The 27,386-nt window shown below is 40.4% G+C and overlaps 2 protein-coding genes across 5 annotated transcripts in view; one reads left to right on the top strand and one right to left on the bottom strand.

Annotated features, from left to right (window-relative positions):
* KCNMB1 (potassium calcium-activated channel subfamily M regulatory beta subunit 1) overlaps positions 1 to 27,386 on the bottom strand; it is a 312,631-nt gene that overhangs the window by 2,879 nt on the left and 282,366 nt on the right. The gene's annotated exons all lie outside the window — the stretch shown is intronic.
* DOCK2 (dedicator of cytokinesis 2) overlaps positions 1 to 27,386 on the top strand; it is a 261,176-nt gene that overhangs the window by 195,432 nt on the left and 38,358 nt on the right. For all 4 annotated transcript variants that reach the window (XM_060271722.1, XM_060271721.1, XM_060271723.1 and 1 more), the window contains 5 exons: positions 2,301 to 2,401; positions 2,488 to 2,546; positions 6,513 to 6,661; positions 21,042 to 21,127; positions 26,151 to 26,307. In XM_060271722.1, the coding sequence (XP_060127705.1) occupies positions 2,301 to 2,401; positions 2,488 to 2,546; positions 6,513 to 6,661; positions 21,042 to 21,127; positions 26,151 to 26,307 (552 nt within the window). The remainder of the gene's footprint in view (positions 1 to 2,300; positions 2,402 to 2,487; positions 2,547 to 6,512; positions 6,662 to 21,041; positions 21,128 to 26,150; positions 26,308 to 27,386) is intronic.

Raw genomic sequence — 27,386 nt, 5'->3', positions numbered from 1 at the left:
GATTGACTGTGCTGAACAGAGATAGTTGACCAGCCCAGTCAATGGGCAGAAATGAGTCCTGAGTGTCACTAAATGTGAAGTGATGTACTGAATATAAATGTAAGAAACAGAGAAGGGACTGGGTTGTAGGTTTCTTGCCCCTCTTGCCCCTCTTAGTGATTGGTTTTTGAAAAGCGATAGCCCAAACTGCACCAGCAGTGCTTACAGAAGAAATGCAATCTCTTAAGTATGACAGAATTTATTTGTATTTTCATTCCATTCCATTTCATCAGCCATACTTCTTTTCCTTGCCTACAAGAGGAACACTGAATTCCACTATACTGTGTTTAGTGAGACTATGACAATATGTTTTCTTTGTTCCTTCTTAGTTTATGAACATTTTAAGTGTATCTGTTAAGTGTTTATTTTCAAGTGAATCTAATGCTTGTGGTAATGTCAAAGCAAAGTGACACTTCTGAAGCTGGGCATTTTGCTGCCTTAGTCACATGGCAGGGGCAGAACAGGGATCTGAAAAGGGGCAAGGGGTTTTGTTTTACTTTGTTTCTTCAGTGCGCCCATCTGCTGACTCAGCGACAGGGTTTCTGTGAGCAGACAGAAGGTACTGTAATTCCTTTTCTGTGCCTGTTCAGTTTCTGACACAAAGGGAGCAATTAGGATAACACTGATGCCACTCTCACTCCTTGTTGCCTCACAGTTAACTCTAGCTGTATCAGAAGCTGTAGTCATGTTTGTCTGTTGCAGCAAAATATCCCCTACCCCACCCCCCAAAAAAAGTGTTTTGACCCCCTTCTGGCTGCAATTGCTAGAATTGAAATAGCAAAAAAAAATGAATTTAGGCATCAGTTGGGCTCTGCAGCAATGAAAATAAAATTGGTAGATTGGTAGGTGTATGTGAAACAATTTTTCAGTGCATGAAAAAAGAACAGTTCTACTTCGCTCTTCAATAAATATTTCGGTTGCTGACCCTGATTAGTTTTTCATCAGTTTGCCTCCTATCAAATTATAGTAGTAAATTATGCGACCCTACTGCGACCCTACTTTTTGATAGTACCATTCGGTTTATGTTTTGTTCCTTTTCTAAGTTTGTTTGATAAATCATGGTGGAAGAGTGACACTTGCAAAGATTATACTGTTTGAGGGTCTGATTGAACTGTGATGTGAATATAAATGAGATTTATTGCAAGAGAGGTAAATATTCTAATTTTAGAGATTGGAAAAGTACAAAAACAGTATGATCCCTTCCCCTCCAGTAATTACTGCAGCATTATGTGTGAAAAAGGTGTGCTGGCATATGGGTGTTGCCAGCAGACCAGGTTGAAAGTGAACTTAGGGTAGTTGCTCAATGCCATAGTGAAAGACGATGTCATAGCTATGAATTAATAGATTCAGTAGAGTTCTGGTTTATGCGTAATGCGTCATACAGTTTATGAAGAGTTTTCAACCTTTTGTCTTGCTGCTTTTCCCCGAAGTTGGCTCAGTTTCCCTGGCTCTTCCTCCTCACTGCAGCCCCAAGTCACTCCCTTTGGAACATCCTGAGATGAGGCATTGGGGTGTGTGTGGCTGCAGTGGGATGGGAAAATCACCACAATTGTGGGAGAGAATAAATGCTTTTCCACTGCGGCAAGACTCAACGTATACTGGCATTTCTGTACTGACACAATAAACTAGGAGCCCTTCTACATACAATTCTTTTCCACCACCTCCTTGAAAACATATCCTTTTGCTTTTCATTCATGAAAGATAGTGGGCGAAAGTTCCCATCTCTTCATCTCCCATTTTTATACCTCAGAATTCTGAGCTTTTTGAAAGATTTCACTGCATGTGAATGAATAGAAATTTGACAGGAATAGAAATGATCCTTGGTCATATTTTACTTTTCTTCTGATAAAATTTAGTTCACTGGGAGTTTTCACAAAACTATGGTTAACATATGGCCCCATAACACACTATAATTACATTGGTTGTTTGGATCTGGGGGGGTTGTGATTAACTTGGGATATGCAGCATTTCATAGGCACTGCTGTAACTTGTGGTTTATTGTTATTAGCTAATGTTCCCCATATGAATCTCCTGATGCTACTGAGGGAATGCAGGCCAACGGGTATAAAAATCACACTCTTGCCTTTATTCTAATTGCAAGGTAATAAGAGCTTCCAACTTTGCATAATATTCCAACCTCGCACTGCTTCGGCTGGTTGCCTTCATAAATTATTTAGGTTTCACACAGCTTAAAATCACCTCTCATTTTAGGTGAAACCCATTACAACTATTCAGAGGTCTGTCTTCTGCTTAATTTACAGCTGTGGAACAACTATTTCCATCTTGCTGTGGCTTTTATCACCCAGGATTCTTTGCAGCTGGAACAATTCTCCCATGCAAAGTGCATAAAGATTGTGTGCAAGTAAGTCTTCTTGAAAGCTATATTTTCTTCTCATTTTCACAACAAAGCTTTGATGATGACTAAGTGCATTCTATTTTCTCTTACAGATATGGAGACATGAGACGCTTGATTGGGTTTGCTATTCGTGACATGTGGTACAAACTTGGTAAGTAAGTGCAGTCAGGAACACAGTTGTTCCTCAAATAAATAAGATCAGATGAGTTGTTATTTGGTTTATTTTTGTGTTTTAAAGCGACTCCACCCTGTAATTTATATGTATGTTTGTTTGTTTGTTGGTTGGTTGGTTGGTTGGTTGGTATGGCATAAAATAACTGTGTGAAGGTACCAAGTGTCATGGGAATGGAATATGCAGAGGAAATGAGAAGGGGGAAAGTATTGCAAAGATGGGTAACAGAAGAAATTCCATTTGCAGTGAAACACATTGGGAGACCCTGGAAGGTCTTGTATCTTTGTCAGCTTCAGAAAGCTGACCTTCAGGCAGGTCAAACTGAACTCGTCCACTTGGGGGGGGGTCAGTTGCAGGAGCGGACACTGTATTTCTGACTCCAATGTCTGGTTGTCATTAAAGAAAAGAACTCCTGTCCAAGGAGAGTGGCATATGTTTTGATTGCAAATACCTAGTGCTGGCTCTGCAGCTTCTCATTTATCATCAATTAAACAGAAAACTGATCATCTTGGTTGCCCTCCTCTGTACATATTCCAGCTTGTCTTTTTTATTTTTTTATTCCAGCTTGTCAACACGCTTCTTAAATTGTGGTGCTCAGAATTGGACACAGTATCCCAAGTGTAGTCTGACTAAGGCAGAATAGAGTGATACTATTGCTTCCCTTGATCTGGACACTATGCTTCTGTTGATGCAGCCTAGAATAGCATTAGCTTTTTTTGCTGCTGCATCACACTGTTGACTCATGTTAAGCTTGTTGTCCACTAAGACCCCTAGATCCTTTTCACATGTACTGCTAGTAAGCCAGGTGTCCCCCATCCTATATTCATTTTGTAAGCTTGTACCAATTCTCCAATCTGTTAAGGTCATTTTAAATTCTGATTCTGTATTCTGCAGCATTAGCAACCATTCCCAGTTTTGTGTCATCTGCAAATTTGATGAGCTTCCCCTCAATTCCTTCATCCAAGTCATTTATATAGACGTTGAACAACAAGGGGCCCAGTTCAGAACCCTGCGGCACCCCACTTTTCACTTTTTTCCAGGATGACGAGGAACCATTAATGAGTACTCTTTGGGTTTGGTCGGTCAACCAGCTATAAATCCACCTAACAGTTACCTCATTCAACCCACATTTTACCAGCTTCCTCTCGATAATATCATGGGGGACTTTGTTAAAAGCCTTACTGAAATCGAATGTTCTTCCTTTGGTATAGATGTGTGTTTGAAAATGTAATGTAGAGAATGAAAATTATTTTGGATTTTTATTGTTTCTCATAGTTATTACTATTTTTCCATCCAGATGGGTCTCTTCTCTTATTTCAGCTGATTTTTAATAGGGTACTAAAACAAAAGATGCTTTAGGTACAGATTACTATTTCTGCTGAGATTAAAAACAACAACAGAAACTGTAAAAACAGCTGCTTAATATCCAGTTGAAATGAAAAAGAACAGGATTGTTGTTCCACACATGTTTTTAAAGCCACTAAAGCACATCTTGAAAACAACTTTATTATTATTGAGGGGAAAGGCCATATTCAATACATGATGTGCATGCTTATCTCTAGGAAAAAATGTATTCACTTAAAATATGTTTCTTTCACCAGTTTTTTTTAAGGTTAAAAGCAGCTGGAGGAGAGAAGGGGGTTCAGGATCACTATGGTGTGGGAGGGTTTATTTTTATTTTAAAAAACAAAAACCCTGTGCCATATCTTCATTTCCTTGTATTATTGTCCCAACCAAAGTTGCCTCCCTTAAATATTGCTATTTGCTCTGCAGAAGAAATACATACTAGTACTGTAAACTGCCAGGAGAACATTTGTTACTGGGTGGTATGAACATTGTAAAAGGGGGGGGGGAGGAAAAAAATGCCCCAAGATTTAATAAAGGATACGGGGCAGGTCTAATATATCCAAGCAATTGCATTAGTCCCTATTATACAAGTGTGTGCAGTTCTGGTTGTGAAATGAGACCTTGAAGAATGAGATCCAATGTGGGAATGGATTGCTGCTCTTTTGTGGTTTTACAAGGTGCCTTGTGTCAGGCGGTACTGCTACAAATCAATCCAAAATCGCACCACAACTGTTCGTGTTTGGGTTTTTTTAATCTACCTTCCCTGAAGTATTAGGCATCATTAAGCATTTCTAGGAAAAGAGCATTAAAGTTAACAAACAAATGGTTTGAGTCTCTTTGCATTTGATTTTTTTCCTGCAAAAAGCCATATTTTAGGAATATTAAAAAGCTGTTTTTCCTGTTAGAGATGACATTTGCAGCCTCCTTTCTTCATTTTTTTATTGTCTGTCATAATTGCAAATGTCTCCTAAGGCAGACTCTGATGACTCTCAATTTCATATGGCTTTTAAGCCATTGGTACAGCGCATCTATAATAGAGTTAGCAGGACACTATTTCTATTCTGAGCTTTCTAATGGCTGACATTAGTCATCCAGGAATGAAGGCAGATAAGTTTTGTCCATTGTGATGGAGAGAAGAGGACATGTCAAATGGCTCCTGTAAAATGTCTGATAGATGGGTTTTGATCGGAAGGGGTGAAGAAATCTATTGTTTCCAATTATTTTCCTTTCCAAGTACACTCAGCAATGAAATGTTTGAAACTGACTCCATGGGCAAGTACATTCAGTTGGCCACTACCTAGGATATTGTGAGGTGCTTCTAGAGTCGGCATTCCATCTCGAATTGCAAATCTGCTATAGCATCAGTGCAAGTTTATGGTCTTGTAAAGTTAAGCTGTATGTAAGACTGCCGCAATAATGTATTTTATTTATTTCATAAAATGTATACACTACTTGGTTCGGTAAACAAAATAAAATCCCTCAAAGTGTTTTACTAAAAGATCGAGCCAGAAACATTTACAAACATGCTTTAAAACATACAAAAGTTAAAATACTAAAACAGATTAAAATTAGCTCAATCTTCTGTGAATCTGGGCAGGAACCAAAAAAGAGTACAGTAAAGGTGCCTGCTTAATCTCAGTAGGCAGGGAGTTCCCAAGTGTACATGCTGCCACACTAAACAGTTGAGTTCTTCCAAATGCAGAATGGGTATTATATGGCACCTGTAGTGGTGCCAATTCCACGACTACCAATAATGATGATCAATAATTCTGCTCTCAATAATGATGATAACATTGTTTCTATAATGCTCTTCATTATACTATTCATCGCAATAGTTTGGTGTTATTCTTTTAATGGGGTGCTCAAAGAATTTCATGAATGCCTACTTGTGCAAAGAAGTCTAATAATATTATACATCTTTAGTGGGGTGGTTAAGCATAGTGGGTTGTGGCTTGCAAGTGAATTTATGGCTGAGCTGAACTACAGGTCATATTCCATGTTCTCCCACTACACAACATCGGTTCTTAATAATTGGAAAAGGAAATGGGAAGCTTACGGAAAGCTTGAGGCACAAGATCTTCAGAACTCATCAAACTATGATGGGGGGGCATTAGATACTAGTCTGTATAGTCGTAAAAGTATTTAATCTGGACTTTTAGCATAGAAGGAATAGTCTTGTCCATTCCACTATACTGGGGCAAGATGTAGAAGACCCGTTGAACTTATGTGATGGGACATTTCTTAGTCCATTGGAAGGATTCTTTCCTAATTGAACCAACAACCTCTTAAATGTGTATGATATATCTATGCAAAACCATTATTTAAAACTGAAGCATTAAGATATATTATACTTCTAATTGGTTTTTATTTATAACGTTTTTTAAGGTTTTAATTTGTGTTTCCCTTGTCCTTTTGTCATTTGCTGGTTTTAAATTGCAAGTTGTGTGTGAATCGCTTTTTATACACACTTTTGTACATCTCTCTCTTGAACAGATTTCACGTATGCTGGTTAACAATTTTTTATAATAGAATATCTACATAGAATGTCTGCATGCATTGTGTCCCATTTTTAATACTCTCTTTTACACTTTGACCCAGGGCAGAATAAAATCCGCTTTATTCCTGGAATGGTTGGACCCATCTTAGAGATGACCCTTATTCCTGAAGCTGAGTTACGGAAAGCCACCATCCCAATCTTTTTTGATATGATGTTGTGTGAATATAGAAACACTGGAGAATTCAGAAAGGTATTTTTAGCTTTCCATAGTGTTTGTCAGTACTGCCACTATGCTTAAATAACAGCAATATTATAAGAATACTTCAGAAAGGTGCTTGTGATTCTTGACACTTTTCTATAGAAAGGTGAGTGCTATAGATGGAAGAGAAAGAGCTGCAGCACTGTGGGCAAAGATATGGAAGACTGAGTTTATCAGTGATTTAATGTGGCATTTTCCTGTCATAAACATATCCTTCATCTGAAACATGTAAGCTAAGAAGTCATCCTTACAGAATTAGACTCACAAATATGCCAAGTATATATATATGTGGTATGAAATATCTAAATCAAAGTGAGAAGCAAAGTATGTGGTTGAATGAATTAATCTAGAACTAGAACACTTCAAGGGGGAAAGTACTGTGGTCAATGACGAGGTGTGTGTGTGTGTGTGTGTGTGTGTGTGTGTGTGTGTGTGGTGTGGGAATGTACCTTCTGTGAGTTTTCAGCTTCTGTTTTAAAAACAAGTCTCTAGCATATTCACTTGGGATTGTTATAACAAAGCATAGAAAATTGCTCACGAAGAGTAATACAGCTAAATAAATGGATACATATTGGGCTACCTGTATTTAGGTACAACAGTTCTTTAATGGTCTTCTGGCCCCTTAACACTGTCTCTCTCCCCAGTATCTGTCTATGGATCACTGGAGGGGTCATTTAATTAATCCACACTTTAATTTCTCCTCCTGACCTTTAGATGATAGATAGATAGATAAGTCTGTATTTGGTGAACTATTAGAAGAAGATCATGGCAGCTTAGGTTACAAATGAACCAAATTTGTTATTTATGCATTAGCTTTTAAGACATTCAACAGTTTTTGCCTTGTGGTTAGTGCAGTGAATCACAGTTCAGGGTTCAAAGAGCAGTCACGACGCAGGCTGTGGTAAATTAATAATGATGGTTCTATCTATTGCTAGATTTCATTTGGAAAGGTTGTTATTAAGTGCTCAGTATTTACTCTCCCAGAAGAAAGAAGAGTTCAACATGGTTTGAAGATGGGGGCACATGTGTGCACTGCATTTAAGGCATCATGATTATATCAGTTGAGCCTGGAACAATCTGGCAGGTGGGATTATTGTTGTTGGTAGCACAGCACAAAGCTTTTGGCCTGAGTCCAGGACTGAAAACCATTTTGCTTCTCTGCATCTGCTCTTCCCTTGACTTAATAGCCCTCTATTTCCGTTTTTAATTACTGCTTCTTATTTTTGGCTTGTAACTGTTTCTCTTGGGGATCAATGCAGACAAGCAGGTAGTAGGACCAAAATAATAATAATAATAATAATAATAATAATAATAATAATGCTCCTGAAATGTGTATCTCAGACTAAAAAAGGTACGGTAATATAAGCTTAACAAGGATACCATCTAAAGAGTCTAGGAAATTACAGTTGCAATGTGGACACACAATTTAGTTGCTAAATAGATTTCTAAGGTTCAGGTGCATAGTTAGGTGTTACAGAATAAGGACATAAATCGCATACGATGGTTAAAGCTGCACAAAAGGATGGTTAAAGATGTGCCCCAGTGGTACTTATTTATTTGCTTAAAATGTGTATTAACCACCTTTCAGAACAATCACTAAAAAGCATCAGTAAAATACAATAATAAAATCCCATTATCATCAGACAATTAAGCCTAAGACTAAAATGCACAAAAACCAACACTGGACATTTATAGGGTGGTTGAGGACTCAACCCCTGGTGCCTCCATTTTTAAAAATAAAAAATAAATAAATTGTGTATCAAGGTTTGAAAAGACAACTGCTTGAGCTCAAGGTGAGTTGCTGCTGGAGAACATAACAGCCTACTGGCCCACCTAGTCCAGCATCCTCTTCTCACAGCGACTAACCAGATGCCTGTGGGAAGCCTGCCCACAACAAGGACCTGAGCACATCAGCACTCTCTCCACTTGTGATTCCCAGAAACTGGTATTCAGAAGTATACCGCCTCTGACAGTGGAAGTAGAACATAGCCATCAGGGTTAGTAATCTGATAGCCTTATCCTCCACGGATTTGTCTAATCTCTTTTGAAACCATCCAAGGACACAGTACTAGATGAAATAGACCAATGGTCTAACTAGGAAGGGGAACCTGTGGCCCTCTATAGTTTGTTGGACTCGGGACTCTCAAGTGGCGCAATGGGTCAGCGTGTCTGGCTGTTAACTGGAAGGCTGGTGAGTCAAGCCCACCCAGGGCAGGATTCCTGCATTGCAGGGGGTTAGACTAGATGACCCTCTGGTCCCTTCCAGTTTACAATTTTGTGTGACTCGCATCAGCCCTGACCAGTGCAAGCAACTGTCAGGGACAATGGCAGTTGTAGGCCAGAAACATCTGGAGAGTCACGGGTTCCCATCGCTGCCTTATATAATTAATCAATTTAATTTCTTTTCTTTCACTTGTCTGGTTCTTTCCGTGCTGCTCTTTCATTGTTTGCAGTATGAGCATTGCCAGCCTGTGTGCAAGAATCGAAAGGAACAAAGAAAAGGGAAATGGGGGAAGTGTCAGGTTGGAGCATGCCCTTGTTGGTAGACTCCCACACACGGAAGGGCTTTCTTTCATTGTTTGCAATGGGAAACTGGGTGTGCTCTCTTGTAAGGAGATCAGTTTGTAAGGTGCACTGTGTAGCCTGCCATTTGACACAGCAGGCTGGATAATGTTTTACTGCATGACAGTGCTTCAGTCTGCTGCAATACCCAAAGACATTTGTAGATAATGTTTCTTTCAAGAAAGAAATCCGGAACCTTATTGTTAACTTACAGCTCAGTTGGTTAGAGTGTGGTGCCTATAATGCTAAGGTTGCAGGTTTGAGTCATATGGGCCAGATCCTGCCACTGCAAGGATCCTCGGAGGATCTTCAAACTCTATAACTATACAATTTTATTATTCCATTTCCAAACTATGCCCCTTAATACACACACACACACACACCAAGTTTATATAAAGTACCAGTAAGCAACCTTTAGAGGGCATTTTTGAGGGAAATCATGCTTTTAGAGATGTTCAATATTTTATGTCTCGTTATGTTTTTTGAAAATGAAAAATCCTATCCATTCAATCCTTTAAGAAAAAAATAGTCCTTTTGTGTTTTCTCTCTTTCTTGCTCACATACAATTTTAATAGATATTGAGAGAAATTAATAACACACACATAAGTAATTCTGGGTGGCATTCAACTGTTTTACTCAGAGTAAAGGTAAAGGGACCCCTGACCATTAGTTCCAGTCACAGATGAATCTGGGGTTGTGGTGCTCATCTCACTTTACTGGCCGAGGGAGCCAGCGTTTGTCCGCAGACAGCTTAGTCATATGGCCAGCACAGAGCAGCGCACGGAAATGCCATTCATCTTCCCGCCGGAGCGGTACCTATTTATCTACTTGCACTTTGTGCTTTCGAACTGCAAGGTTGGCAGGAGCAGGGACCGAGCAATGGGAGCTCACCCTGTTGTGGGGATTTGAACTGTCGACCTTCTGATCGGCAAGCCCTAGGCTCTGTGGTTTAACCCACAGCGCCACCCATGTCAGAGTAGACCAGAGTAAATTAATATGCCTAACTCAGTCATGTTCATTCATTTCAATGGGTCCACTCTGAGTAAAGCATAGTTAAATACTACTCTAAGATTCCTTCCATTAAATCCAAAGGTGTAGACAGTTGTAGTTACTAGCTCAAAGGTCCACACACAGAGTTAAATGGAATTTTGTCCTAATATTCCATTTGGAAGAATAGTTTTCTGAATGAGCAGCCAATGGTTTTATGTGCTGAGCTGATGAAACATCTGCCCCCCCCCCAATAAAATGGTTTGTATTTGAAACTATTTGTAGGGATGAAATGATAATATGCAGCATAGATAAAACATCATTGAAATAAACATCGGGTTAAGATTATTGTTAAAAAAGAAGATTTGTCTTTGGCTTAGCAAAGATTAATTCCCTAGCATAATACTATTTTGATCCTGGTAAGCAACATGTATTCATGTTGCAGATCCCTGTTTAAATCCTTCACTCAACATTTCCATCACATATTTTAACCAGCTGTGAGCAGGTTTTTAAATTACTTTTCTTGCCTGGCAATTATTAGACAGCAGCAAAAATAGTACTGACTTTGAGCATTCATTGATAGGATGTGGATTCACTGTGAGTTCTAATTCCCGTGTTCTTTTCAAAGACACAGGTGGTCTCTTGAAAATCCACCTCTCAAGGTTGTAATATAATGTTGGAAGGCATAATACAGTGTCTGCTTGAAAAGGAAGGTGCATGTTCTTAGACAGTAAGCAACCAGAAGGTGTTCAGTAAGAGGCACTTGCCTTACCCTTGTGTTTTTCAAAGCCTTTTATAGATACTTTTGGCTCAAGGAAAGAAAAATGTTCACATCTTCCCCCAGTAGCTTACGCTCTTTAGCTTTAATCCCCTGGCTCCCATCACTTCTGTCAGCCTTGAGGCAGTACAAGCACATAAACTGATCCTGTTTCTGCTGAACCTTGTGGAAGTTAGAGGGAAAGTCAATCCTGCAAGGCAAGGAGTGCATCAGAATTGCCCCCAGCATTGCTACCCTGATGGATCAGGCTCAGGTGGAAGGAGGATATGATTTATTTAAAGTCTTCCTTTTAGTTGCTTCTGAGGGCTGTGCTGTGCTCCCACAAGGTGACACACAAACAGAAGCAAGGCAAGATCTAAAGATATAATAGCCATATTAGGAAGCCTACAATACCCATTAAGAAGCTACTCGGTAACGGCTGAATTCATTATGCTAAACACAGTACAGTATTGAAGAGGAAAGTCTTCAGTTTTCACCCAAACAGCTGTACAAATAAGACAAGATGGAAGTCAATAGCTAGGGAGTTCCATATTTTGGGGGCCCTGTTTCTGCTGCTTGCCAACATAACTGATCTTAATGTTGAGCACTCACAGAGGACCCCAGAGGCAAATCTTAACCAATTGGCAAGATTATATGGCAATGTGACACAGTCATCTCTGCCAGGTGGGCAAAGGATCCACTCATTATGATCATTCTACTGCTGACAGTGTGTGTTCCCTCTGCTTTGATCTGTCATGGTGCCTTGGGTTATGGGGATGAGAAGGACAGTCTTAGGACAGATACAAAATCGCATCAAACAAATGTTGCAGCATTGACAGTTTCTGTTCAGTGCCCTCCTCCAGCATACCAGACAGTATGACAAGCCTGGTAAAAAAAAACCCCAACAACAACACCCTGTGCATTTCACTAAAAATAAATGCAAATGTAGCATTGAAAGAAAACAATCTAAAGATAATAATAGCATAGAGGTGAGAATACAATTTAACACCTACTGCAGCCAAACAACACTTTCAGTTGCCAAACATTAAAATAAACCAGCTTCTAAACACCATAACAACATATATGTTGAATGACAGAGAACAATTAATAACACTTTAACAGGTGGCGCTGTGGTTAAACCACTGAGCCTAGGGCTTGCTGATCAGAAGGTCGGTGGTTCGAATCCCTGTGACAGGGTGAGCGCCCATTGCTTGGTCCCAGCTCCTGCCAACCTAGCAGTTCGAAAGCACGTCAAAATGCAAGTAGATAAATAGGAACCGCTACAGCGGGAAGGTAAACGGCGTTTCCATGTGCTGCTCTGGTTCGCCAGAAGTGGCTTTGTCATGCTGGCCACATGACCTGGAAGCTGTACGCCAGCTCCCTCGGCCAATAATGCGAGATGAGCGCGCAACCCCAGAGTCGGTCACGACTGGACCTAATGGTCAGGGGTCCCTTTACCTTTAACAGTCTATTACAGATGAGCAACACTTTCGCTTACCAAATGCAATTATTCTTTCAGCCTTCCCTTCCACCTGGTTCCCGCCCCCCCATCCCCCCAAAAGAGTCAGCGCTCCATGGCCATTCCTCTTTTTCAGTCCCCACCTTGCAAACCTTGGTGTTCCTGCTAATGCCTCCCTCTTGTGCATGGATGATGCCGTTTTGGCTGCCTAATATCACAGGCTGAACAACAGTAATAATGAGAATAGTGATTTAACTCCAGAATCATTTTATATGATATTATATGAAAGGTAGTACAGGAAAGACAAAAGCACTTCTTCACACTGCACATAGTTAACTGTGGAATTCATTCTCACAAGATGTAGTGATGCCCTCTATTAGATGGCTTTGAAACAAGGTTAGATAAATTTCTGGATATTAAAGCTATGAATGGCTCCTAGCTGCGATGGATATGTTTTCCCTCCACTGTTGGAGACTAAATACCAGTTGCTTGGAATCACAAATGGGGAGAGTACTTTCCGGCTTCCCCTGAGCATTTGAGTGGCTACTGTGAGAACAGGATGCTGAGCAAAATGGGCCTTTGTCCTCATCTAGCAGCCACTTCTTACGTTCTTACATTCTTGTATCAATACGGAGAGCACTTCTGCATTCAGGTTCTGTTTATGATCTTCCCATAGGCCTCTGTTTGGCTACTGTGAGAACAAGAGGCTGGGCTAGACAGAACTTTGGCCTGATCCAACAGGATCTGTCTGGTCTTTGACCACAAAGATTGATTGATTGATTGATTTGATTGATTCATCCAACAGGATTCTTATGTTCTTAACCGATGTTTTCAGTGTATGTCCCCTCCCCTTTAAGAACTCAGTACTGTTGAGATAGTTCTATGTTGCTCAGGGGACAAACCACAGCTCAGTGGTAGCTCAGTGGTTCAATCCAGATAGGGCTGGGAATATCCCCTGCCTATAACCCTGGACAGCTACTGCCAGGCAGCATCAACACTACCGAAACCTTAATCTGATTATGTAAAAGGCAGCTTCCTATGTTCCTACATTACTTCCACCTTTTACTGTGGTTCATTTGATGTACTGTATGCTTTCACTGATAACCTAGAGAGAGGCTTAAGCTCTCTCTTCCACTTTCCTCCCTGTGTGTAGGAGGTGGATATCTTCATCTTGCTGTCTTGGATGCCTTTCTGTAGTACAATGCTCTTCACAGCCTCGTATTGTGGGGGTGCTCAGTTTAATTTCATTTTCTTTCATTCCATGCAATAGTCTCTGTGGGAGAAAGGAATCATATTTTTCCGATGAGTTGGTGCGCCTAGTTCTTACAGTTTTCCCACTGTTGCAACAGAAGCGCATCAATTTAAATTTATTGTTTTTTGTGCCTGCATTAACCTCCAAATATGGATGAGAGCAAACAATAAGAGAAGGCAAGCTTCAGCCATGGAAGAGATAGTGTTTGTAAAATACACAGAGAAGCCAATGAGGAAGAGATATGGTAACCACTCTTGGATGAACTGGAGACCCCCCTGCCTCCTCTTAAAGGCAAATGTGCAGGGAATTTGTAGTGGAACAACATAGTTAACAGCCATCATCCACATGCACTGTTTCTATAGTCACCTACATAGAAGAAGTACAGGGCCTGGGGAAATGAGCAGAATGCGTTGCAAATGGCAGACAGACTGCTGCCAAGATTTGGTGACACAGGCTGGACTGTGTCTATAGGAACAGATCTTCTTTGGCCTTTATTTCATGAATGCCTGGCAATGTGCTGGTACCCTCTGGCAGTGGATGAGAGCATAGATAAGCGTTTTCCTTTAGCTGCTTCCTCTTTAGCTGCCACTCCAGAAAAAGAACAACAGGCCAAGATAATCAAAATGCTATTTAGATGTCATGGGAACTGTCTGACAAGGGCCTCAGAGTCAAGAAAAGAGAGGAAATGGGGTGTATAGCTGTTCTTTTCTTTGCTATTAAGTTATGTATTTGTGTTTTTATGTTGTAAACTGCTCTGTGATCTTCAAATGAAGGGTGGCATATAATTTAATAAAATAAATAAAATAAAAGAAGAAACTGCAGAAATAGGGGTGGGGGAAGGAGGACACAAACCAAATCAACTGGGTGGAAAGCTGTGTCTATGAAATGGTTATCGCCAAAGAGAGTGGGTGGCTGGTGCTGATCAAAGTTAGAATTAATACCCATGTGAATGAGAGAGAAAGGATATCTATTATCTGTTACATATAAGAGATGAATGAGGGCTTGCTCTTTTTTTAGTACCTATTTTCTTTCCTCCCCCCTTCCTTCAACTTTTAGTTCCTCCTGGCCTATTTTGGATTTTCATCCAAAAGTAGAGGTTAGATTTGTATTTGGACGTGAGACCTTATAGATCATATAGAAGCTTGTAGCACCAGGGAGAAACTACATAAGAAGCCACCTAGAATATTATGGGCACCATAAACATTAAGTGTTTTGAGGGGGTGATAAAAGGGATGGGTCGTCTAGACCTAATGGGCATTTTAAATGTGATGACAAATGTCTCAGAATACACCAAATGTCTTCCATCACACTTAGCTCCAGTGTGCATCAGGTTTGTTTTTTGTTTACCAATTGTGGTTTGGTTCAGCAAAACAAAACACTACCCTTGGCTTGGATGTAATGCTAATCCAGGGATGATGTTTTATTACTTGCAGTAGGGGAGAAGTGGATCAGGAGGCACCCACTTATTCACAGTAAACTATTAACTATGGTTTACTATGACATGTAGGTCCTGCCACTGAGCACTGTGTCTTTCTACACCTAACAAAAAAGATGAGAGGGAAAATTACAAAGAAGATGAGAAAGAGATGCATAGATATATGGCCACAGTTGGAGCAGGAGATTTGGAAATGGTTGTTTTTGTGTCCTGTGAAGTGAAAATGGCAAAGCAAGCACCCTCTCTATGGTTAAGTTAGGACATTGCGCTCTACCATTGTTGTGCAAGATATGTCTGAATTGAATTTTAGTTTTCAGAGACATTTAAGCAGCAGCATTTTGAAGGCTCAGTCATCAGTAATCAAATCCAGCTAGCCTCACATAGAAAGGAAGGTCAAAGAAAAAGATGTGTTTTCTAGTGTAGACAGTGTTGATGAAAGACTCAGTGGGATAATTAATCACACTGAGCATATCTGAAGAGCAGAGCGGAGCATAGAAGTGACATGTTTCCTGTCGAGTTACAGCACAATCCAGGTAGCATAGGACAAAGATGAAGGGAGAGGACAAAGGGACAGAGGAATACCAGAAATTTGCATGTACTTGTAAAGCAGCTTTAAGCAATAGTCAGAAGTATTAAATGTTTGACTTGTGCTTTACAGTGGTCCAAATATGATAACTTTGTGGAAACGGGCCGGTGTAGGTGTGAGTGTTGCTGATGTCCTGTATGGCCAAGGTTGCTGTCACAAGAAACATAGGAGGCTGATGGAAGAATTGTGCATACAAAAATGAAAGACAAAGAGAATTGTGGGAAATGAAGGAAAGATACCGCTAGTGCAAGCATTAAGACTAAGTGGAATGTGACCAAGAGCCAAATCAGCTGTAACCAGGAACAAAGTCTCTAAAGCAGAAAAGGGTAAAACACAGCTCTGTGGGGTAGGGTGTCTGCTGGTATGTAATAGATATTAAAATCCAATCAAACTACAAATATGGAGAGACAGAGGTGCACTGATGTTGGGATTAATGACATCTTTGCCATAATATCAATTTGCAGCGTTGTTGTTGTTGTTTTTATACATTTCTCCCCACATGGCAGCAAATCACAGTACAGTGGTACCTCTACTTACGAATGACTCTACTTACGAATGGAGCTCCGTCTGCCATCTTGGATGCGGTTTAGATAGGATATTTTCTACTTACGAATTTTTAGATAGGGTTGCTTCGACTTACGAATTTTTTCTCCCAATGCATTCCTATGGCTTTGACTTACAATTTTTTTCGACTTACGGATGTGCGTTCGGAACGCATTAAATTTGTAAGTAGAGGTACCACTGTATAATAAAAATGCATATAAAATACTTGCAAATATAAAAAAGAGTTTAAACGCTAGCATTTAAAAGCATTTAGGGGAAAAGCACCCCAATTATTTATAGAAAAACAGTTTAAAACAACAGCACAAACATGTTGTTGTTGTTTAGTCGTGTCTGACTCTTTGTGAGCACAAACATAACATGAGTTAAAATCTAATTCAGGTACCAAGTGTTGGGACAGATATGGACTCCTGAAATAGCAGAAAATGAAAATGCTTTTGCTAACATACGTATTGGTGTGGTAACAAGCCATACTATACCAGGTGTGCCAAAGGCAGCTATAAGAGTAACAATGAGTGGCAAGGGATAAGGTGGTGCATTTATTTCCTTTAACAACTAAAGAAGCACGCATGGTTTTGCCTTACAGTCTTTGGCCATTGTAGTTTTGCCCTTTTCAGCAGGTTGTATATCACAGGCCAAACTCTCATCTTCAACATTTTTGTTATCATAGAATCATAGAGTTGGAAGAGACCACAAGGGCCATTGAGTCCAACCCTCTGCCAAGCAGGAAACACCATCAAAGCATTCCTGACAGATGGCTGCCAAGCCTCCGCTTAAAGACCTCCAAAGAAGGAAACTCCACCACACTCCTTGGCAGCAAATTCCACTGCCGAACAGTTCTTACTGTCAGGAAGTTCTTCCTAATGTTTAGGTGGAATCTTCTTTCTTGTAGTTTGAATCCATTGCTCCGTGTCCGCTTCTCTGGGGCAGCAGAAAACAACCTTTCTCCCTCCTCTATATGACATCCTTTTATATATTTGAACATGGCTATCATATCACCCCTTAACCTTCTCTTCTACAGGCTAAAAATACCCAGCTCCCTAAGCCGTTCCTCATAAGGCATAGTTTCCAGGTCTTTGACCATTTTGGCTGCCAAATTAACATAAAACGGGGATGGAGAACAGGGTCCAGCCTATAAGCGGGGTCCTCAGTTCCTCCCACTCCCATGGGCCACTTTGACAGGCAGGCAGTGCTGCCCACCCGCCAGTCACCTGGCACCCATGACACTAGCTGATCCAACTTCAAAGGAAACAACAGGAAGCTCACAGCCGATTCCTTCTTTTCTTGTTTTGCAGCCTGGCTTGAACTCAAGCCAAGCTGCAAAAGAAGATTCCTGCCAAAAAGAGCCTGCTGGTCAGCATAAAACTTTAGAAGACATTTGTGCTGATTACATGACTAAAGCCTTGATTCTATAAAGTATTGCTCTCCAGTTTTGTGAAAATATTTCTAGGGGGGCTTTTCAAATATATTTTCGAGTTACAACCTTTTTGCTACTCGTTCCTCAGAGACTTTTCTTGAGTATGTGGTTATAAAAATTGCCATCTTGTTAAATAACCTTGCAAGTGATTTCTGTTCCAAAAATGGGCAATGTATTTAGTTATTTGGAGTACAGTGGTACCTTGGGTTACAGACGCTTCAGGTTACAGACAGTTCAGGTTATAGACTCCACTAACCCAGAAATAGTACCTTGGGTTAAGAACTTTGTTTCAGGATGAGAACATAAATTGTGTTCTCGCGGCGCGGCGGCAGCGGGAGGCCCCATTAGCTAAAGTGGTACCCCAGGTTAAGAACAGTTTCAAGTTACGAATGGACCTCCAGAACGAGTTAAGTTCTTAACCTGAGGTACCACTGTACTGAAGTACAGTGAAGTACTATATTCTATAGTTGTACTGGGAAGAGATCTGCATGAAGAATGCCTTTATTTATGTTGCTGTCGACTGTTACTTAAATGGGTTTTTTTTCAGTCCCTAGACTGTGTTTCTCCAAAGTTACCAAGGAAACAATGATGCCATTCAGCAATAAATACTAATTGTACTGTGTTAATAGAACCAGGGCCCACATCAGAACATGGTATATCTCAGAACAGGCAGAGTTCACTGGTGCTACAGTCAGGCTTAGCATCACGGGACAGCCTGCTGTTCCTACACAGTCACTGACCTCTGTAGCCAGCAGCCTGCTTACCTGTCCAGAGGGGCAGCTGGCAGGGGTGTGGGTGTGTGTGTGTGTGTGGGTGTGTGTGTGGGAGAGAGAGAGAGAGAGAGAGAGAGAGAGAGAGAGAGAGAGAGAGAGAGAGAGAGAGAGAACAGGTACTGACTGGGCATGTGGATGGCAGCCGCAAATACAACAGCTTCATCATCTTTAATCATCTTCTTAGGAGGTCTTTAAGCAGAGGCTTGACAGGCATATGTCAAGAATGCTTTGATGGTGTTTCCAGCTTGGCAGGGGGTTGGACTGGATGGCCCTTGTGGTCTCTTCCAACTCTATGATTCTATTCTATGATTCTAATTATGCTGCCCCCATCTCTGCCATAAGAACAGATGATGGCCCCAATCCAGCATCCTCTTCTCACAATAGGAGAATTTGGGTGCAACAGCATGCTCCACACTTGGGCTCCGCAGCAACTTTTATTCAGAGACATACCACTACTGATACTTTAGGTAGTACACAACCATCACGACTCGTAGCCATTGGTACCTTTATCCTCAATGAATTTTTCTAAACTTCCTTTAAAGTCAATTTGGTGGCCATGTACATCCTTCAACATTGAATCCCACAGTTTAACTATTTGCTTCTTAAAGAAGTATTCCATTATATCTGTCCTGAACCTCCCAATATTCAATTTCATCCTGGTGTTCTCTCTATCCACTATCACCTGCACCCCTATCTTGCCCTGCCCCCCCCAATCCCTTTTTTTTCTTGAACTATAAAGTTCCCAGTGTTTTAAGCTTTCCTTATAGAGGAGTTACTCCAGCCCCTTTATCATTTTGTAGGAATTCAACATCAAGCTGCCACAAAAATTTCATCAGTGTGAACATTTCTGCTTGTCTGACAGAATGATATCCCCTCTTCTCCACACACAGTTCTATGGTTTCTTCCACCACCCTGAGCCAATTTGAGGGGAGCATGGGGGGAGGAGAGGCAAAAACTCCATTGTACTAGCTGACGTCCTTGTGGTGAGATTTTACATGCGGCTGGGGGGGGGGGGGTAAACCCCAAAATAGCTTCACAACCAGCTTGTATGGGTTCATTGTCACATCAAATGGCACTGGCAAGAAAGGGCAAATCTCCAGCAGAAAAGTTCATTCCATTTCCTTTTTAACAATTTGTTTCAAAGGTAACCAAGAATGCAAGGTAACTGTTTGTACATTGATAAACTAGACATGTAAATCAGAGTTTTTCAACCATGAGTCCCCTGATGGTTGTTGGTCTCCAACTCTGTCACCTCCAGCAAGGTAGGTAGCCGTGTTGGTCTGACGCAGAAGAAATACATTTTTTAAAAAAAATTGCCCAGTGTTACCCTAGAGACCAACTAAGTTTGTTCTTGGTATGAACTTTCGTGTGCATGCAGATGGTATCTGAAGAAGTGTGCATGCACACGAAAGCTCATACCAAGAACAAATTTAGTTGGTCTCTAAGGTGCCACTGGACATTTTTTCATTTTTTAAATATATTTCTACCTCCATCAAGCTTAGCCTACTGCAAAACTAAGGTCTCTGAGGAATCAAGGCTGAAGGATATAAACCACCTTTTAAGGAAAGTGGGTGGGTGCACATGCATGTACACACGCATGTGCACACACTATCACCATAAAAACCCCAGAAGCAGTTTTATTTCTGTTCAGATAGGATTCTTCAATGCATATGTATAACAGCCATTACCCAGCATTGAATCAGTGACCTAAAAATAAAGTTACAGGCCTTAAGAACCCAAACTATAAAAGCAATGGCTCATCACCAAAGTCAAATTTTCTCAGATAAGACTTACCTGGCTATTACGTTTTAGAGATTCAGCAGTCTAAGGCAAAACCTTTTTCTCCACACATTATTCAGTCTTACTGCCTTCAAAATTTGTCTCAGTTCTTTATTTTCAGAGTACGTAACTCAGAATTAGCCACGTTCTTTTCTTCACAGTAAATGGCTGTATTTTTCACACACACACCCCCCCCCATTAAACAGGTAGGTTTTATAATTGTTGGAGTTTAGTAAATATATCACAGTGGTGCAGAGGAAAATAGTCTGGTAAGGCTGCTACTTGAAAAGATAAACCTAAGGTTTTTCATGGCAAACCAAGCCATTCTAAGTTTAGGTTTTATATGTGGCCCAGATGGAGCCAGCACTTAACACTAGTACATGCTAGCTCATGCTTGGACTAACTTGGAGATGAAGCAGGAAGAAAGGAAAGCCTGAGAGGAAGTGATATATTCTACCAACAAGTAGTTACTTGAAAGAGAAGGAATCAGGGAGTGGCACAGATAGGTTGCCTTTCTGTCTATGCCTCCCTCCCCCCAAATTCAGGAAGCTTATTGCTTGTGTTGTTGCTTTACTCCCAGCAATAATATAAAAACCTGACTTCTCAATAAAACTTTAATAGGGACAGTCATCTTTATAGAAAAAAAATGCTATGTTTTCAGCCTGTAATGTTGTCTTAATTTCTATAATCACCAAGCTGTTCGTAACAGTCGATGTTCTTAAATATTTAAATGGTTGGTGTGGGGAACATCTTTTCCTTTATGTGCACAGTGGTTAAAGGTTTTACTTCCCTTCCCTGAACAGTTTGAAAATGAAATCATTTTAAAATTGGACCACGAAGTGGAAGGAGGCCGTGGAGATGAGCAATATCTACATTTGTTTGAATCAATGTAAGTACGAAGAAGGGGCAAATCCTTAGTTTTTGGGTAGGATTCAGTTAATGAGCTCCATCAGTGGAAGCCCTGTGCAAGGACTTTCATTTGTACAAATGGGCTTTCCACTCTTCTTTCCACACACATCCCAAAATTGGTTCAGGGGGAATGTTGTGAGAACTCCCAGCACACAGTGGGAGGAGAATGGAGACTGTTCCATCCAGTAAGTTGAAATGCTTGCTCTGACAGAACAATCACTTTAGCATGATGTTGAATGCCACAATTTTTAAGGTTGTTATATTTTAAAGTTGAACATTTGTTTTAAGTGTGATCCATATAGTAACTTATTTATTGTACTTCTCCCCTGCTCTTACATGGGGCTTCCAGTGGTCTCCTAGAATATGGCTACCAGATCCACCTCTGCTTAGCTTCAGTTATGCAGTCACACATGGTATTCCTTGAAAAATCTCTTTAAATTGACCTTTTTTAAGGTGGTGTGTGTGTGTGTGTTAAATAAACATAGGTCTGTAACTCAATTGTGCCCCCAGGACACCCTGTGCTCTGTCATGCAAATATATATATACAGGCCGGGAGTGAAAAATGCTTCAGGCATAAAACATTCCCATTCAAATTTAGTGTGCTTCAAAACACAAACTTCTCCAGAGATGGTAGATGTGACTCGGAAGCAAAACAGAAAGTACATCATAAAATTGGAACATGTTAGGATGTAGTATTGGAGCTAAGCCACTGGGTTTGTTGTTAGAACTAGTATGTTCAATCTAGCACCATAGAGGTGAGCACAGTCGATGCTTGCCTTGCAGATGGCTGACTTCTAGCAGCATGTATGTTGGGGTGGAACAGCCTTCCTGACTCCAGTGTCATTGCTGCTTACCTGGACAAGACTGTGGCAGTGCAACAGCAAGCTCAGGGCATGTGGGTGCACCCGTGGGAGTACCCAATTGGTCTCACTGCGACTCCTACATGGCCCTGACCTTACCACCACTCTGCCGCACACCAGCCAGGCAAGCAGTAGTAATGGATCCATAGCTTTACCCCACATACTTCTGTGGCTGACATACAGGCATGCGAATGAGCTGTAAGGAAGTGTCCATAATATATAAACAATTTGTTTTTGCAAAGGTACTTTGCATCCAGATGCTGATTGATTCCCCTTTACGTAAGTTTAAATAGTGATATGTAGGGGAACATTGGCTAACATTTTTACACTTTTTGAGGCATTACAGACATTAAATTGAATTGGTCATTGGACAGTATCCTGTTTAATGAATGCAATCCTTCCCTCCTTTTCTTAATATGTGTGGATGGGTTCTGTTTCTAGAATGGAACTGAACAAGCGTAAGAGCAAAAGTATAGTAGTGGCTTTGTTACCTCAACTTGTCACCCACCATAATTCTGGCCATACTAGGAAATGGATAATTACTTCTCTTTTTTCCAAGGTAAAGATATATTCTTATTATCTAAGGGAGCTGTTGATTTCAAAGGCACATTTAGCACAGAAAAAACATATTTTGAACTGCATCATCTCTTGACTTTGCCTTCTTTGTTGCTGTGGCCTACAACTTTCTGCCTTACAAAATAATACTTAATTTTCATGCTTAACTCTGAACATGCTCTTTGACAGTTGAACTGTGAATCAAATGATTCAAAGAGCAGCCTAAGAATCAGAAAAGAATTAATACATATGCAACTGGAAGTCTGTGCACAGAGGTCACAGAAGAAGTGTGGACAATCATGTTGAAATGTGCAAATCTCTTCTTTCCTGAAGGGAAGAAACATTCTCCTACTCTTACATTTGATTTATTACAAACTACATACAAACTTTCAAGTAAATTAAGTCTTTTAAGGGAAAAATAAGTTTAAGCAAAATACCTCAAGAATGAGAAGACAAACATCCCTGACAGTGGTCCTTTTTGGAGGCAGAAATTTCAAGAAAGAGGTTAAATGCGTCTGTGGAAATATATCAGCTTGGAAAGTATAAAATGATGATGATCTGCACTTCCAAAATTATAGAGATTCCTGGAGAATGCCACAGAAAGCATTGCAGTATTTCACCCTGACACTTCTCAGTGCTGCTCAATTGAATTGTTACATGAGATGACAGAATCTAATGAAATTCACCTTGTTATAGATTCCCATCTATATTATTTCTGCCAGATTGGGAATAGCCAGAGTGAATAATTGGGGACATGACCCCTATTTTGTTCTGGAGTATCCCAGAAACATTGTGCCACCTGAAGTCAAGGCTTCACATGCTGTGGATAAGTTGTTTGTTTGTTTGTTTGTTTGTTTGTTTGTAAAATCAATGAGATGGAACCTCTATTTATTTATTTAATTTGCTTTGGCTCATATTCTGCTGCTTGATGCTTGTATTTTTCCCATTTTCCAGAAGGCAGGACAGGTAACATGTTAGACAGGAATAGAGCTACTCTGTCCTAAAATAATGGTTTCACATATTCTGATGTATACAGAACACATCCCTCCTCATAACTCTCAAAGTTAAAATGTGGAGAATTGCATTTCTGAAAATACTTTCATGTCAAAAACTCCCTCCTGAAAAACCTATTTGGACCAATATGGGAAGAATATGCCATACCATGAATTGTGTCCTGGAGGTCAGAAATTATTCAACTGAGATACCAGTGAAGATGGAAACAATAGAAATTAAGTCAAATGCTGTTTTAAATATAATAGATTGCACTACACAATAATACTGCAATCAAATAACCTTAGGGGACAAAGAATGTGGCAGTGGGTCACTTCAGAACACAGGCTGAGGATAGTATGAGGAATGTTCCTCCATGATCAAATATGCCCTTTGTATAGGAATGCAAATGCATGTAGTGTTTTAGAGAAAAGATGCTGCTATAGTCCACTGTCCCTGGTGTGCTAGATTGCTGAGAGCAAGGAAAAATCTGTTTACACCTCTCTGGAACTTTTCTCAAGGAGAAGAAAACTCCATATGCTTAGGAGGGAGAAATCAATTTAAATTGAGCCAAAAGGGTAATTAGGATTTGACCACAGTTGTTTTTCACTGTCACCATGGAGCAAGTTTGAATCTGCAGCTTTGTCATTAGAGTGGTCTTGGAATTCTAAAGCCTCCGACAGCATGGCCGCTGGTGAGGGATGTTGGGAACTATAGGCCAACAACATTTGAAAGACCACAAGTTTCCCACCTTTGCCTTTGATGGAAGAGCAAGGTGCAAGTGAACTAAGAAAGGAAGCATAAATAAATTCCCAGTGTACAGAGTAACTCCTCGCATTCCTAATGGAAAGCCCATATATTAGGATGAAAGTTAGATTATTCTTTGGAGGTATCATTAAATACCTATTAAAACATGTCATGCTATCTAATGAAAATGCGAGGTTGCATTTTCTAAAGAATGCCAGCCAATGAATTACAAAATATATTTGCATATGTAAAATATACTAATGCATTACAACACAACTTTGCATTTAAATGAACATTGCTAATGAAGCCCAGGGAAATCAAGAACTGTGCATACAGCAGCAAAGCAACAATTCAAGACATGCAGGATAATTGCATTTTAAGACAGTGGAGAATGAAACTGAGCATTTGCTAACTTCTTGTCATTATTTTCCAGTGCAGTGTCCCTCATAATTTCCATAATTTATCAGATTTAAAATCCTTAATGGACTTGGTTAGTTGCTGCTGCAGTCACTTAAACAGCTAGATCAGAATGTAGGAAGACAGGATACTTTAACAGGATGTGACTATAATGGTGCAAAAAGAAACATCACCAGCCTCTCACTTTGTCAGAGCCCATGAATCCCCTGTCTCACATTAAAGCAAAGCCAGAAGACATGAAGAAAATACATTCAGGCAGCACTGTAGTGTCACACATTCAATGACTCAAGACTGAAAATTACCTTGCTGTACAGAAGCAGCTATCCTATCTTTCCAGTGCATTTTCTCACTGAAATGGTAGTAAAAAGGCAGGATAGGACTGGCAGGATGGGCAAAACACCCCCATGAGATTTCCTCCAAATGATCTTATTAAATTCGTTTGTAACTGCCGCAGACCTTCTGCACACCTGATCAAGGACAGCAAGTACTTTTGTGAACTGGAAGCACAGAGGATTACAACAATTTGTATGACCATGGCATAACTGACTGCTGCCACCATGGGTTCACTGCAATCCCATATGCAGCAGTTTATGCATGTACGTCTGGTTCACACAATATCACATAATCACAGGTGTGCATAAGTTGGGTTACATGGCAGTACTTGACCAGCAATACCATGCCCGAGAAACAGTCTGTCACTATTTTGCTGGAGGGATTTAAGTGCATATTGGAATGTTGGGTTTGTGCAGTTGAAGTGGTTCTGTCATGCTAGTGCAACAAATCCATTTTAAAAAAGAAATGGCCTTTTTGCAGTTTGGAAAGTGACAGGGAAATGCATAAAGAAAGTGTGGAATGAACAAGTCACTAATGGGAAGATGTATAAACACCCGCAAGCAAATCCAGATGGTTGCAGGGCATTCAAACAAATCAGAATGAATGATCAATAAAGACCATATGTAATCTAACCTCTGTTTAAGCTTTGTGCAAGTAAATCAGAAAGAATGATCAATAAGGTTTGCTTATTGGGTAGCAAGGGGGCATATAACCAAATGCCAGAAGTAGGGAAATAACCATCAGGTTGGGCTATGGAGGTGGTGTGAGCACACATTTCCCAGATGGGTAAACCTAAAAACTGCTCAATTTCTTTTATTTCTGGGCTTAAACCAGCCAGAAGCTTTACTTTGGAAAAACATGGCAGACCTGCAAAACCCATTCTGGTAGCAATGTACACGTGTGTGTAGAATAGTGGGGTTCTGGGCAACAGTGCCTAGAGTATCATTTTTATAGAGGTATAATCCCAGACTTGCAGTCAAATGATTTTATTCATTGCTCCCCTCTCTCCCCATCTCCACTCCCTTCTTATTGCCAAGACGAACATCCACCAGTGTGTCTTCTCCAACATGCTGGTTCTCATACCATCTTCTTTATTTTCAGTCTCACCGAGTGTTCCTCAAGGTATACCAAGATTGCCAAGGCAGTTGAAACGTTTGTAAGCCTAGTCAAAGGCCTTTTGGAAAAGCTGTTGGATTACCGTGCTGTGATGAATGATGAAAGCAAGAACAACCGCATGAGCTGCACTGTGAATTTGTTGGTATGTAGTGTTTTGAAGGGTTGCTTGAAGACGTTATTCAGATAGTAAATCAAGAAATCCATACACTAGCATGGTGGGAAATGTTTTGAAGTTGTGAGCAATCTACAAAATCTGCAAATGCTTGATCTGTTTTGAAGGTGGCTCATAGTAATGACTGAAGGGAGTAAACATAGAAAGGAAATAGAAACTATACTGTATCCTCATATTACGGTATCATAGACCTGGAAGGAAAAAAAAAGTTATCAAGTCTAAATTTTATGTTAGGTAGAAACTTCTATCCAAAAACACTCCTTGCATTCCCAAAAAATAAAATTGGGCTGCTAACTAAGGGAGCAGCAAGCCAATATGCTCAACAACAACAACAACATTTATACAGTCATACCTCGGTTTAAGTATGCTTCGGTTTGAGTACTTTCAGTTTAAGTACTCCGCGGACCCGTCTGGAACAGATTAATCCACTTTCCATTGCTTTCAATAGGAAAGTTCGCTTCAGGTTAAGTACAGACTTCCAGAACCAATTGTGTACTTAAACCGAGGTACCACTGTATAGTACTTTTGGGGTATTATATTAGATCAGTAATTCTTACAGTAGCCCAGTAAGATAAAGGTAAAGGGGCCCCTGACCTTTAGGTCCAGTCGTGGATGACTCTGGGGTTGCGACGCTCATTTTGCTTTACTGGCCGAGGGAGCCGGCGTACAACTTCCAGGTCATGTGGCCAGCATGACAAAGCCACTTCTGGCGAACCAGAGCAGCACACAGAAATGCCGTTTACCTTCCCGCCGGAGCGGTACCTATTTATCTACTTGCACTTTGATGTGCTTTCAAACTGCTAGGTTGGCAGGACCCAGTAAGGTAGGTCGATACAATTCCCCTTGTTCTGTTGATGGGACACTGAGGCTTAGAGGGTAGAATCATACCTAGTGTACTCATGCTTGAGGTAAAACTTGAATGAACAAGATACTTTCTGATTCACAGCTTATCTACACTACTACTGTCTGTTACTGCTGTAATACATCATAGGAAACAACATATGGTTCTAGATCATAGAAATCATATAATTGTAGAGTTGGAAGGGACC

This window comes from Zootoca vivipara, chromosome 2, assembly GCF_963506605.1.
Source record: "Zootoca vivipara chromosome 2, rZooViv1.1, whole genome shotgun sequence".
Taxonomy (NCBI): Eukaryota; Metazoa; Chordata; class Lepidosauria; order Squamata; family Lacertidae; genus Zootoca; species Zootoca vivipara.
Note: the sequence above shows the minus strand (reverse complement) of the source record. Positions and strands in the feature narration are given on the sequence as shown.